Here is a 15,883-nt window from a genome sequence, read left to right as displayed (position 1 = left end):
ACTAGAACAAATATCTAAGTCCGGAAATGATGGACATAGACGAAAGAGAATCTCATGGCAGCCCGAAAGAATTGGCTCACCCTTGAATTTGAAGCAATGATCATAGATCTTCTAAGTGATGTACGTCAGTAGCCTCTTGAAAATGCCCTATACTCAACAAAATAAGAGCAAGTGCAGTATTAGTACACAACCACCGTGTACTGGTAGGACCACATGGCTATCCCACTAGTGCAACATAAGCAAATCAAACAAAATTATAATCACATGCATATATATCAACATATACAACATTATCAACATGTAGAATCAACAACACATTTCACATTTATCATCACATCATTGGTCCTCTCATTGAACCCAAATCTAAACAGTTAGCATGCCGAAATGTGGCATTTTGATCTCATATTTATGCCGGAACGTGGCAATCCGATCTAAGTTAGTTATGTCAGAACGTGGCAATCCGATCTAAGTTAGTTATGTCGGAACGTGGCAAACCGATCTTATTCACACATCACAATCACAAACACAAGTATATCTTCAAGATCATACATTTAAGGCATGATTTCATGGTAACGATAATTTATCTATCTCATTTACAACAAGTGTGATCAACATTGCAACATTCATACATATACAAGTATCATAATGAAGCAAGAACAAACATACATCACAAAATCATAGAACCACAACCATCACCTACCTCGAAATAAGCTTAAAACCCTAAGAAACTTGATCCTTCCATTATCACATTCGTTCCGCTTGTTCTTGGACTACAAACAATCACACAGGAATCAACAAACAATCATTAATTACCCAGATTACTAACAATTCTATGAACCCTAGATCAAACCAATGATCCCAGTTATCCAAATTAGGGTTGTTTCCACCATAGAATCTATAATAAAACCCTTCCCGTGAATATTCACCCATTCTATTACGTTTTACGGATCGAAAAATGGATTCGGGGAGGGAAAAACTTACCTTTAGCTTCAAGAATGGTAAAAAATTGAGTAGGAGCCGCCTGTGGGTTGTTCCTTAGCTCTAAAAGTCAAAAATGCCAAATAAGGTCGTTTAGGGGTTTATTTACGAATTTAAGTCGTGTCGGTCCCGCTGCAGCGGCACTTGCCCTGCCAAAGCGACCAGAACCCCCACCTTAGCGGTCTCCGCGTAATAGTGAGTTATTCATCTTTCATCTACGATTTTGAGTCTCATCGTACCCGCCACATGGACCATCATCCCGCTGCGGCAGCCCCGCTAGAGCGGCAACTATCCCGCCAAAGCGGTCCAAACGAAACCAGAGAGTTAATTAAAAGAATTCCAAAATCCCATTTAACAATAAACATCTAACCCACGACGATAAGAAAATACCCTTTACGCTAAGATCGATTTTGGGATTTCTACTCGCCCGAATTCAATTCCATAAAGTCGTATGGGTTCGTTAACGAGTTATCTAAGACCTCATATAATAAAAATCATAAATGATCCACCCAATTGTTAACAGATTTCCCTACACCTTAAAGACTCCTATTTCATCCAAATCTAGTCTAGTTTGGAAAAATTCAAATACTACGAAAAAGTTTTCCTGCACCAATTTTTCCCCTGTGGCATTTCTATAACGACGGGGACAGGTCGTTACAGTATTGTATTGTATTGTATTGTATTGTTATCTTGTATTTAAATTGTTGTGTTAGCTATTGTATTTTTAAATTGAAATTTTCATCTATGTATATTCTTCATATTGAAAATTAATAATAATATTAAAATATATCACTTAAAGTGTCAAAAAAAAATTAATTTAATTTTTAAAATAATATTAATTTGGGACAAAAGTAGTATATATTTAATAATATATATCATCAATATTTTATATCACATTTAAAAATAATTAAAAATATGATAGATTTAATTGATGGATTTATAAGATTAATAATACGTTAATTATAAATGTTATATAATATAAATAATAATATTATAATCAAAAAGTAAAATAGAGAGTGTGAATAGTAGTTCACCAAATTTGAAGAACTACTATTCACCTCTCTATAATTGAAGACTAGAAGGTGAAATAGCGAGTGGTTGGAGAGAGAATTCTCTATTTTACTCTCCTAATATAGAGAATGGAGAGTGAAATAGAGAAAGGTTAGAGATGGTCACATTATAATATGAAAAATAAAATTATGATTTTTCTATTAAAAACATAATGATGTGACTTTGATGGATAAAAGTCATAATTATATTTCCATTTATGAAATTTATCCTATGATGCAATTTTTATAGAAAATATACAAATAGCAAACCATATATACTATTTCAAAACCAAATATTTCTGTGAAAGTCATAATTATATTTCCATTTATGAAATTTATCCTATGAGGCAATTTTTATAGAAAATATATAAATAGAAAACCATATATACTATTTCAAAACCAAATATATTTGTGAAAGATAAATAAAACAAATCACAATTTTTATTTTGTGTTCCAATTTTTTTTCTACTACATAAATATATCATTCACTATGAATTGATAAATTTTCTCTCTATCTCTTCTTATCAATCAAAAGTGTAAAGAAATCTCTCTTATATATATATATACTCTCTTAGTTCTATTTTAGTATCTTCATAGATAAATTGATTCAATAAACCATAAATCAAATAGATTAACACTTGAATTTTTTTGTTCTTTTGTATTATTGAACAGAAAAATAGCAAAGAGAAATGGCAGATTTAGAGAAAGAACATGTTGGAGAATCATCAACGTGCCAACAAAGATTAGAAAGGCGAAGTCAATATCAGAGACTCGTCGTGGAACAAACTCAACGACTTGAAGCGTAAGTTTATTTTTTTATAAAAAAAAAAAGAAGTTGAACATTCATATATGTTCATATTTTTGTCTTGTTTGGTTACAGTGATAATGTCATTTTCTAAGAGGCATGAGTGGTAAAATCAAAGCTAATTAGTGATCTAAAAATTTATTTTCTATATGTGTTTTTATGCATTTATTTAGGTTTAATTGTTCTTAATTTCATGTGTTGTTTTTTCCTTTTGTTTTTATAGCACCGTTGATTTAGTTAACGACATGTACTTTTGATTTTTCTATTAAATTTTATTTTTCGTTTCTTTGTAAAAATGATTCAAAGATAATTTATCTGTATGGATCATCTACCATATAGATACACCTTTAATTAATCAATCTATTTCTTCTTGATTATTCGTTAGTATCAAAGCATAAAGATGTGAGTTTCTTTAAGTTAAATGTCTTTCTCATTTTAAATCAAAAATGTAATTTCTTTCTCATGGTTGGTTCTCGATATCATTTTGTGGGCTCGATTAATCAAGATTCACATAAAAAAGTCTCACATTAGGGCTCCGCTAATCAAGATTTGAATAATAAAAAATTAATTCAAGTCCCAAATAATCTAGATATGTGTCATAAAGTTCCACTTTAGAGGTCGGGTTATTCAAAATGGCAATGAAAAGTCTCACTTTTTGAATAAAATGCTCCCTACCAAAGATGATTATGACTCCAAACGAGAGAGATATACATGATCCCTCCGATTAACAATGGGAATTAAGTCACACTTTTCTGAATGAAAGGTTCTCTACCAATGATGACTTAATTTCGAAATACAAAATTTGAGACCCTAGCTAATGATAGAGAAATAGTTATCAACCAACCATGTCTTTTATGATACATAAAGTCTTTTTAATTCTTTTCTTTTTTAGGTTTGATTTAAAAAAAACTTGTCAATAAATGTTTTTCTTTTCTTGTATTCTTAAATGAAGATTCTCCAATGCACGTTCACAATCAAATGAGAATCAGCAAAATAAACTTAGTAGGGAAATAGGGTTTGATACTGAGCAGAACGTGGTTCGATTTCAAAGCAGAAGTACTCCGATAGAGGTAATTTTAATTAGATCGTCTTTTCTATAAATGCAATAATTCTAATTGATGGCTTATTATAATTGTTATCATCAACATTATTATTATTGTTATTGTTGTTATTATTATTATTATTATTACTTTAATTATTATTATTATTATTATTATTATTATTATTATTATTATTATTATTATTACTACTACTATTATTGTTCTTTTTGTTTACACAATGATGAATCGATTTGTTTTCCATTAAATTTTTCAATACTTGAGAAATAAATTACTAATTGAAAGTTGGGCAGACTCCATGGTGTGGCAAGTGAATCTTTTGTGTTAGGCCATAAAATGTTTCTCCAAATTTGGTTACGTTGTTCGAATGTGTGATTTATTACAACAATTATTCCCTCTACTAAGAATTATTACATTTACTTTGTATTTCATATTTATGTTTTCTTTCCCTCATGTATATTAATTATTTTATTGACGATTTCTTTTGTTCAATTTTAATATAATTTTTGTTAACTACTTATTTGTTTATTTTTCTCATTGAGTTGATCAATAGATTTGAAAGTAAGTCCTTTTGTCTCATCAATATATGAATTTTATTAAGGAAGTTTATGTCTTAATTAAACTATTGTCATTCGATGTATATTTCAATTTAGTAGTAGCTCATTATATCCAATTATAGAATCATGTAAAATAATTTGAAATATATGAACCTCCTAGAAAGTTTCAAACCTTAGCAAAACATTTCTAAATGGATAAAAAATTATATTTCTACTAGAGATTTTGACGATTTAAATCGATAAAACTTTGGCCTTTACAACTAGGAACTAATAATTTGTTTTCAACTCATTAACAAATAAAAGAGATCTTTGAATATTAAATGAGAGATTTGAATTAAGTCCAGACTAATAAAAATGGTTAGAATAAGCAAATGAGTAATAATTAAAGATATTTATGTCTAAAAGTTTATGCCTTGTCTTTGAGAAATTGTATTCTCCTTTTAAAATAACTACATATCAAAAAGTTATTGCCAATATAGTGAGCATCTTGTAAGAGTTATACAAAAATACAATCAGCATATGTCTTTCTTACAATGTCTAGTAAATCAGTATCAATTTCGTGAGGTACATATGCATAAACATAAAAAAGATAAAGAACTATTTTTGCTAAAGATAATAGTGATTGTTAGCATTGTGAATTTTACAAAAAGATATTTGTTGAATTGTTTAATATAATAGTATTAAAAATATAACAAAAGAATAAGACGAAAATGGTAGAAAATACTGAACATTTTTCATAATATAATTTTTGTTAAATCAATTAAAGGTTAATTTATCATTAATATCAAATTAACAACTCAGAAAGGAAACTACGTATGAAAAAGCACAACAGGCTAACACGAACAACATCAAACATTTCTACATTGACATAACTTGCAAAGATGTTTAATAGAATAGAATATGACATAAATTTCATTAAAGAAATATGATGATAATGATATGTTGATAATATATGATAAGTATGTCATATGATTACTTAGTATAGTAAGTAACTTAAGAATTGCTACTTTTTTTTTATCATTTTGCAGCACGAAAGCATATCAAATATCATTCCAAGTGTTCCTGGAAGGTCTCCTTTGATGGGTTCAAATATGGCACCACCAAATACTTCTCTCGGATACCCATCAAATTCATCTTATGAAAGTTTATTGAGCCAAAATATAAGTGGATCTCCCACTTCATATCATCCTCCTTTTCATCAAAATAATAATAATATTAGAGCTCATTCAATAAGTAATAATAGAATCTCAATAATGTCCCCATCACCACAAGAAAATTATGAATTTCATCATAATAATAGGGAGAAATCAATTATTTTTGGGATAGTTATTGCAGCATTAAATGAAATGGCTGCACTTTTGCAATTCGATATTTCAATTTCATTTGAATCATCAGTTGGTAATGCATGTTTATTTCATCGGGAGGATTATGAGAAAATATTTTCAAATTCAAATCAGCCTGGTAAATCACCGACTACTCGATTTGAATCATCAAAGGTTTCTGGAGTTGTGCCAATGAATGCAATTGAGTTGATCCAAAATTTTCTTGATCCAGTAAGTGTCGTTTATACTTTCATGTTATAATAAATCACCCTATGACTGGTATAATGTTATCTGCTGTGTGCCTAAATTGATATATTTTTAGAATGTGTCAGTACTATAATGGAAGGCTTGCTTCATTTTATATTTTAGCTCTCCCATGTGTTTAAACGAGAAATATTGTTATCTTTAACAATTTTTTGGATCTAATTTTCAACAGTAGCTAATGTTTTTAGAATTTGCTAAAAACTAGCTGTTTTTCATGCGAAAACACACCATACTACTGTCATGAATTTCAAACATGAGAAACTAAAGAATTGAAGATGTTTTCATGACTTCTCGAAAATCAAAATTTTTAACATCATGAATTTCTAAAGTTCGCTACTTTTCAATGACTTTCGAATCTTATGATTGTTTTCAGTGATTTTGAATTTGTGAATACTTTTAAATAGACTATTTTAATTTTATTTTATCCCACAAAATACTGCCTAAGATAAGTTCAAATAGAGTAAAAAATATTTACAATAAGTAGTTTGCATAGTAGTTTTAGGGTTAACTAAAAGAAAATTAAGTTTATTACATGAGTTTTAAGATGGAATTTAGATGAATAATTTGTTTATTTAGTTTTATATGATCCTAGTTACTTGAATTGATTTTGAAGCATAATTGTTTTTCTTGTTTAATCATAAATCATATACCTAAAAATAATTAATTTGTTATATGCAGATCAAATGGATGAACATGTTCCCAACTATTGTCACGAAAGCTAGGACTATTGAAGTACTTGATTCGGGAGATTTAGGAGGCTCTATACAATTGGTAAAACTATATTACACTATTTTTTATTGGTTTCCTAAATATTAAAAATAAACATTAAAATTCTTTCATTAATATGAACTGTTTTTTCTTGGTTTTTGAAAACAGATGTATGAAAAGTTGCATATTCTATCTCCTCTAGTGGAAGCTAGAGATTATTACTTTATACGTTGTTTTAGAAAACTTGATGAAGCAACATGGATTATGGTCGATGTTTCATATGATCTAATCAAAGAGATCCAAAGTAGTGTACCTTCTCATGCTTGGAAATTTCCTTCTGGTTGTGCAATCCAAGATTTGGATAACGGAGAAAGTAGGGTAAGAAAATTTTCCTATCTCTATATATCAAAAAGTTCTATTGTACACAATTTTACACAACATTTTCGGAGAGATTGTTTGTTTCACAGCTCAAACTAATGACATATATATATATACTATCTACATGCAACTTATTGTTAAAAGAGTGTGTTATCTAGGTAAAAATTAACATGTACCGATACTTATCTCATAATGTTTGTTTTTATTAATATGATATAAGAATCAGATCTGTCTTTATTCTTGATTTATCCAATTTTGGATCGTCATATTATGTTGATAACACTCCAAATATTGGGACGTACGTTCAGGGCTGTTTAAAGTGTCCCCATTATTGATTTAGAAATGGATTTTTTTGTCTATATGTATACTCTTGCACAATCCCACCAAAAGCCTTATAAGTTATAATTTGGAATTACATTAGATTGAATAATGACTTTTTAAAACATATGTTAACAGAGTCGTTAGACGTATAACTATTAATCTTAATTTATCAATGTTGAACATCGGCCCAAACTATGTTGTTCATGTCAAGATGTTCAAATTTAAACAAGAGTGGATGAATAGTTATCACTTTGTATTGTCTTAAACAATCTCACCTTATAACTCATTACTAAAAAATTATTATTTCCAACATACTTTCATGTCAGAAATATTTCTAAAGATCCAGTTAAATATTTCTTTGGTTTCTTGAATATTTTTTCTCAGGTTACTTGGATTGAACATGTTCAAGTAGATGAAAAAATTCCGGTCCATCATATGTTTTTACCTTTGTTGGTTGTTCATCAAACGTATGGAGCTAAAAGATGGATTGTAACACTTCAAAGGATGTGCGAAAGATATAATGTTGAAGTGGGTGCGACATGTCTTCCTAGACATGATCTAAAAGAAGGTTATGTTTCATGTACCCTTCTTTATATGTTTACGGCTTTATAATTTTTAATTTATATTACAAAGTAAGGATTTTTGTAAAATAAATTAATGACTTCAAGGAGACTTTGATAAAGAAAAAAATGTGGGTAAACAACAATTAGAAAATTGGGAAGAAATCAAGATAAACGCAAAAGAGTTTGGGAGGTAGAAAACTTCCTCTAACAAAACTGAAACAATGACTAGCCTTTATAAAGGCAATACTCCTGCAATACACATCCTACATTATCTCAATTACTAAGCCATAAAAAAAATTAAAATTGACCTGCTAAGTCACACGTTTCACGTAACTTGGAAATAGTAACCATGTACCCTTAAAACTAGGAAACAAGATACTAATCTATTTAATTAAAATATCTAACAATAAATTAATCTCCTTTTCTTGGACTATTTGAACATGAAATTACTTCTGAATTTCTCCTTTTCTTTAAATATAAGTTATTTATCGATGTTTGACTAAAGAAAATGATATTTGTTTAAAGTGGCTCAAAAATGATTACCCTTTTGTAATTTGAGCATAAGTCCTTTTCTTTGAAATTTTCTTAACTCAAAACATGTCCTTTTTGAAGTTATATGTTTCTTTAAGGATTTGTTGGTATCATGAAAATTTTATAAAAAAATAGTCACTTTCTAGAGAAAATATTTTCAAACCAAAAAGGAAAGGAAATGTTATCACTTCACTCCTAATTTGGGGAAGCCATTTTCCTTCACAATCATATAAACTTTAGCGTTATATCAGGGCTTTAATGACACTCATACATTATTACCATCATTAAAATTCGAAGATGTCATCAGAACACCATCTATTTTGATAAATTTATTATCAATAGGATCAATCATAAACAATCTTTTATAAATACTTTTTCAAATCGTAAATTATTCTCTAAAAATGAATTTTGTCAGGCCAAATACACTCTAATATGATAAATTATTCCCTAAAAATGAATTTTTCAAATACTTTTTTGATTTTGTTATTTGTTCTTATTTACAGTGCTCAATGATCCAGAAGGTCTCGAAAATGTAATGCAAATATCTCTAAGGATGGTGAAGAGGTTTTGTGAAATCCTAAGCATGACAGACAAATTAGATTTTCCAACTTCGTCACAATTTAAAAGTGAAGATAGAGTTTCTATAAGAAAAAATGAAGAAATTAAACTACAAAAAGGCTTCATTGTCACTGCTGCTACTTCCCTATGGCTTCCTCTTTCATGCCGAACAGTTTTTAATTTCCTCAAAGATAATAAGTCAAGGAGTCAGGTATGTTTTATAATCTTGATAGTGAAGTGATTTGTTCAAATATTATTTTGGTTGTTACGTTGAAATGTTGAGCAATAACATATAATATAACAACTTAATATTGATATAGGTTCTAAAGAAAACGTAGATGTTATACAAAAATGTTGTTATATAGTTTTCTTCTTGTACGTATCCTTTCACTGTAGATTAAATTTTTAATGCAATGCTCCAAACGTCTGTAAAAAAAATTAGCGTTATCAATCCTAGTACAAGTTGGTTTTTTAACCAACCGACCCCTAACTATACACTTGTATATCGACTATAGATTTTCATGTTAAACTCGTAAAAACAACAATAAGTATGAGAATCTGAACTCATAATTTCAGAAGTATAATGTTTTATGTATTAAGAATCTTCAGAACCATTAAGTTGAAGTCCTGCTTTCAACAATTCTACTTATTTTTGAGCTCTCATGTTGTGTTATCTACGTGTTTATCTCTTGACATTAATTTTACATAACTTCTTTTATTTTTATTTTTACTATGTGATCTTACAACACTCATCTCATAAACTAATATTTTTACAATCAAATTATTCTTTACTTTATTTTTTGATTTAGATTTAGATTTTTTTATTTTAGTGGGATGTTTTGGCGGGTGGAAATATTGTCACTGAATTAGCAAGAATCAAAACAGGATGTGTTCGAGGAAATAATATTACAATCATTCAGGTATTTCTCATCTTTAGTTGTTTATAATTTGTAATTTATTTTCTTAAACTAAAAAAAATGGTATTTCACTATTTCTTAATAAATAAAATAAACTAACTTAGATTCGGATTCATCTTCCTTTGGCATGTAAGAACACCACAATTTATAACTTGCATTTTTTTTTTTGGTTAACTATTCAATCTTTGATTATTACATCAAAATGAAATTTCTAGATTAATTATTTCACTTTCTTTTTTTCTATATTTTTGTTAAACTAATTATGATTAGTATATTCCACTATATAAAATGATAAGAATTAACTACAAATTTTTTTATTCATTGGTTGCCAATAGGATGTAGAAAATAAGATTTCGTGGTAATACATTGTAACATGAGATTAATGAAGAAATTTTAATTGTAAAGCGACAAAAAATATTTGTCTCTAATTTTTTTTAGTGCTTACTGTAATAGTTTTTAAATAATTGTAATGTAAATGCAGCCTTATGTTCCAGAAGAGAAAAACATGTTAATTCTTCAAGAGACCAGCATTGATGAATTGGGAGCATTTTTAATCTATGCACCCATAGATTTATCAACAGTCAATTCAATTTTCAATGGAGGTGATGTCAAAAAAGTTTCAATTTTGCCTTCAGGTTTCATCATATGTCCCGATGGTCGCCATAACTTGGACACATACAATATTGAAAATGCACAAAATGGTTCAATTTTGACAATGGCATTTCAAATATTAATTTGTCATGCCGACAACAATTCAATCTCCCTGAAGCAACAAAAGAGTGCAGTGACTTCTGTTCATAACCTTTTGAGCTCTACAGTTTTAAAAATTAGAGCAACATTAGGTTGCTCTGATTAAAAATTAGAATGGTTTAGTTGCTTGATCAATTTTTTTTTATATCTTAAAGCTTAGACAAATTAAAATGTTTGAAGGATGATCTGTTCCCTTTTTAGTGACTTGTGATATTCTCAAGATTATGAGATATGATATTGCTATTATCTCTTATATTGATGGACTAAATTTGATATTTCTCATTGTTTGATTATTAAAATTTTAGCCTATTCGAAAAAAATATCAAAATCATCTTTCATAAAAATGTATTATTTTAAAGTAAACAGTCTCTCCAAAAGGTAGAAATTTTTATTTGGCTACTAAATATGAAAAAATACTTTTTCTATTCATTCTATTTGTTATTTGACATGTAAGACTTTCATGCCAATTTTTCTAGTCAAATTTAGTAGACTAGTGTATATAGTATTCATGCGTGGGTGAAATTATACATAAAAATTTGATAATGTAGCAATTTACATCATGATTTTGATTATATATATTTTGTTTTTTCAAAATATTTAACTTGTAGCTTGTATTGACACACTTCAACCTCCTCTTTCTCCACCCCTCCTCTTTTACCAATTCATTGTGTTTCTCTTGATTTGTAAGTTGTCCTTTTTCATTGTTTTGTTTCATTGGAACACTAATCTTTTCTTTTCGAAACATTACTATCTATCAGTATCTTTAGAATTAAAAAGACAATAAATGTGTATATTTTAAAATTTATTACCCTAAAGGGGAATCAATAGAATACAAATTTGCAATTAATTAGTGATACCATCACCGAAAATAAAAAAAGCCTAATAAATTATACAACATGTTGGTGCTAACTATTTACCCTAACAATTCAACTTACAAAAGAATTGGATTTGTTACACACTATCCTAAGGCTAGGCACTTGGCGCTTGTCAAGTTGAAGATTCTCTTCACTATAAGATGTTGGAAGGAATTGATTCGAGTTCTGGTCCTTGATTGATGAAAGTTTAGCATGAAATTATGCCACTAGGCAGTGTGAATTTCATAATTCACATATAACAAAATTAACACAACAATTACCAATTTCTTCATGTCTAAACATGAATTTCAACATATTGTGCGGTACTTTATCATCCTTAGAGTTTAGATTATGCAAAATTCAATTATCTATAACGAGACAATGAAACCCTTAGTCCCAACCTCCAATTAGACATATCAAACCCAATTTTTCAAGTGAAATCTACAACACACTCACACACCACAGTCCCAAGGGTAGTATCTAAACAAACTTTCACCAATTAAAAAAATAATTAACTACCCAAGGTCAAGTTCAACTTTCTAACTTCATGATTAAAAAATGAAAAAAAGGGATTCAAAGTTCTGGGTGAAATCGTTTACCTTTCAAATAAGTAAAGTCGATTAGTGTGTGATGCAGCAACAATGTGCTCCAAAGACCAAACATGACACCGAACCCGGACCTTGAATGCTTGGTGGAAATGGGGTAATTTAGGAGAGAAAATGGAGAATTTGGGAGAGATGTGGAGAAAAAGGAATTAGGAAGTGATTAGAAATGGAAGGGGAGGATTTTATGGGTGTAATTGGGGAGTTTGAGGGGTCTTTTGGGTGTAGTAATGGTTGGAAACGGTTTGGGGGTAAATATGGAAGTGGGAAATGTATTTGAAATGAAAGGTTCTATTATAATGAGGTCCAGAACGGGACGACTATAACCCTAACTTGGACCCACGAAACCTTGTTGTTGGTCCATGGGTCGACCTACGGTCCGTCGATGGGGACCGTGGCTCATTGCAACACTTAGTAAAAATGATAAAACATACTTGGGATCTACGGATGCCATCCACAATCCGTGGGTGGAATAACGGACCGTCAATGGGACCCGTAGACCACTGCATCAACTATATTTCCGAAGAATTTTCTTTTTCTCCCTTGTACAAGTACCAAATATTAGGACTTCCCTTTTACATTTTTTGGACACTTTTTAGACACAGACCCTCTTCTATCTTTATCTAGCCAAAGGTAAAATGCAAAATTAATAAACATCTATCTAGAAAACTACAAAATCAAGAAAAACTCCCTATATTGAAAATTAAATTCCTAGAGTTGGCTAGATTATACATCTTGGGTTGCCTCCCAAGCAGCGCTTGATTTAATATCGCGGCATGACGCAGACCCTTTGGTTACTCAGACTTCACCAAGACTTCAATCCTTTATCACCTCGTTGACACTCTTAGCTTGCCCCAAATAGACTTTTATCCTCTGGCCGTTTACCTTGAACCTTGTTCCTTCCTTGTTCTCGAGTTCAACCGCTCCATGTGGAAATACTCGGGTTACTTGGAATGTCCTGGTGTACTTGGATTTGAGTTTACCAGGAAACAAGCGCAACCTTAAGTTCAATAACAATACTAGATCACGAAGAGAAAATTCGGGCTTTTCAATCTTTTGATCATGGTACTTTTTTATCTTCTCCTTGTACAAGGCTGAACTCTCATATGCCTTTAGGCGAAACTCATCGAGCTCATTCATCTTATTCAGTCTTTGAATTGAAGTGTCGTCCTAATCCAAATCAACTTCTTGAGTGCCCACATTGCTTTATTCTCTATCTCTACAAGCAAATGACATGACTTCCCATATACATCTTGGTAGGGGGACATACCTATGGTAGTCTTGAATCCTGTGCAATAGGCCCATAGAGCATCATCAAGCCTTCTTGACCAATCAATGCTTTTGACGTTCACAGTTTTTGCAAGAATTTGCTTTATCTCTCAAGTTGACACATCAACTTGCCCACTAGATTGCGGATGATAAGGAGTGGCTACATTGTGACAAAACCATATTTCTCTAGCAACGCCTTGAACAACTAGTTAAAAAAGTGAGAACCTCCATCTCTGATAATTACCCTAGGTGTACCAAATCTAGAGAAGATACTCTTTTTCAGGAATGTAGTGACACTTTTTTCCTCATTTTTTGAAAACGCAATTGCTTCCACCCATTTTGATACATAATCAACCGCAATAAGATTATATAATTCATCCCATGTGAATTCACAAACGAACCCATGAAGTCAAGCCCCAAAAGATCGAACAACTCAATCACCAATATCGGGTTCATAGGTAGTCCTTGCTTCTTTGAAATGCCTCCTTCTCGTTGGCAACAAGAAGAAGACTTGGTGAAATCATGAGAATATTGGTGGATGGTACGCCAGTAATCACCACAATGCAAAATCTTGAGAAACCGTTTTGCTTAAAGTTAAGGCTAAAACAAATTCGAACTCATGTTTCATGTGCATTGTGTGGTGAGCTTTATATAAAACATTTAATGGCATGACATTGTTGATCCAGAACTTGGCCAGAATGTTGGTGGGAACGAAATTTTGAGCAACATTTAACTTGGGAAAGGATTATAGGCTTTCATTGATCTGATTGTGCCTTTCAAGCCTACCAAATGACATGTTGTCCATAGAATTCCCATTTCGAGCCTAAAACCTTTTAATTTGAATAACCATATTTTAGCGTATATCTTTTGAATGCAATGGTGCACTATACCTTGGTCCCACCTCCTTGAGCGCACTATCAATTATCTACGCAGCACCAAAGACCTAAGTTGGATAACAAAGTGAAAAGTTAAAAAAAAATGACAAAGAAAAGATAGAATGAAAAAAAAAATCTCCAACAAAAAGGAGAGAGAATGTGAAAAAATAAAGAGAAGAAAATAAATGAGGAGAAGCTTTCAAGAAAACAAATGTCAAATGCTAAAATGAAAAAAAAAATTGAGAGCATTGTGCAAATTTTAAGGAGGAAATAGTTACTTTATCCCAAATAAATATCCTACCTTTCTCTAAGCCTACATTACAAGCCAATGACAAGTCCTATTTGATCTCATTTTTAGTGTTTTCATATTTGTTGATACTTACATGAGGGCCAATCATATGGTATCTCAATTTAATGCATTGAACATCTTTCTGAGTGTGAGTGACTTTCAAAAATGTCCTACGATCTAAATTATTCTGTAATGTGTGAAAAAGGACTTTATTTGTTGTAAGGGCACTTGAAACATGAAGATAAGAATAATTCTAGTCTCTTAATTTATGCAAGATGAAATGATCTTATGTTTAAGATATCATTTGAAACTATTGGGAGTACTCAAAGTTGACCTCAATTTTGCCTAAAAGTAGTTCAAATGCATAATAATAATTATTGGTACCAACTAAAGTCAAAATGTAGACAACCATAAACTGATTCGTTTCTCAAAAGATGTCTTTTGTAGGAAAAATCAAGAAAAATAAAAATAAATTTTGATTTACTTAAACTACGTTTGACCTGATTCTTGTTTCGGCGAGATACATAGGCAACCCTGGTGTTGGGGTTCGGTCCAACCAAATTAAAAAATCCAAAAATCCATATTTGCAAAGAACTAGGGCACAAGTCATTTCCTTTTTATTTTTTACCCCAAAGATTAAGTCAACCCCATCACTCAAAGTCGGATTTGAGCTTTAGTGCTGCCATTTCTTATTAACCTTGTCTAAAAGTGGTATTTAGTTTCAATCCAAGAAAGACCTTTGGGTCAACCTTTGAAATGTCAAGAGTAAGTATGCTAATGGTACAAAGGATGACACCATACTCCTTTTGTGAAAAAAAAAGAAAAAAAATGAGAGAATCTTATTGGTGAAAACCCTAACTGGACATCATAAGGTGAATGTGAGTTGAGAGAAATAAAAATGAGATAGTTTTATTGGTGAAAACACTAACGGGCACCATAAGGTGAATATGAGTTGAAGGAATCAAAATGAAAGAGTCTTAGTGGAAAAACCCTCGTGGACATCATTAGGCAAATAAGGGTTTAAAATGTTGGGACACCACATCAAAATTAGATGATCAGTAATGATTGATGAATAGACTGGATGGACAAATCAGGTAATTAAATCAAATTGCATGTCATGATCATTAGAGTCGGCTACCACACTCAAATAAGTTCTTCTTTCTTCCTCTCTCTAAAAGAGATTCTTCATCAAATCATTTTCTTCTATTCTTGTGTAGTATATATTTTTCTTCCAC

General features: G+C 30.5%; 2 protein-coding genes across 3 annotated transcripts in view; both read left to right on the top strand.

Annotated features, from left to right (window-relative positions):
• Positions 1-15,883, top strand: part of LOC125857072 (ATP-citrate synthase alpha chain protein 2) — a 1,178,350-nt gene that overhangs the window by 226,346 nt on the left and 936,121 nt on the right. The gene's annotated exons all lie outside the window — the stretch shown is intronic.
• Positions 2,717-10,865, top strand: LOC125856043 (homeobox-leucine zipper protein HDG8-like). Its single transcript, XM_049535640.1, has 9 exons — positions 2,717-2,829; positions 3,785-3,902; positions 5,476-6,000; positions 6,712-6,804; positions 6,910-7,119; positions 7,825-8,008; positions 9,038-9,303; positions 9,923-10,012; positions 10,491-10,865. Exons 1-9 carry the CDS (start codon positions 2,717-2,719, stop codon positions 10,863-10,865), a joined length of 1,974 nt encoding a protein of 657 aa, XP_049391597.1.

Source organism: Solanum stenotomum, chromosome 2 (assembly GCF_019186545.1).
Source record: "Solanum stenotomum isolate F172 chromosome 2, ASM1918654v1, whole genome shotgun sequence".
Taxonomy (NCBI): Eukaryota; Viridiplantae; Streptophyta; class Magnoliopsida; order Solanales; family Solanaceae; genus Solanum; species Solanum stenotomum.
The sequence above is the reverse complement of the archived record's forward strand: the minus strand, read 5'-3'. Positions and strand labels throughout refer to the sequence as shown.

What these genes read in the sequence shown, in the direction of transcription:
- LOC125856043 (XM_049535640.1), top strand. Translation starts at nt 2,717, where the DNA reads ATGGCAGATTTAGAGAAAGAACATGTTGGAGAATCATCAACGTGCCAA. An exon ending in CAAACTCAACGACTTGAAGC is followed by an intron (nt 2,830 to 3,784) that starts GTAAGTTTATTT and finishes TCTTAAATGAAG; the next exon opens with ATTCTCCAATGCACGTTCAC. An exon ending in ATAATATTACAATCATTCAG is followed by an intron (nt 10,013 to 10,490) that starts GTATTTCTCATC and finishes ATGTAAATGCAG; the next exon opens with CCTTATGTTCCAGAAGAGAA.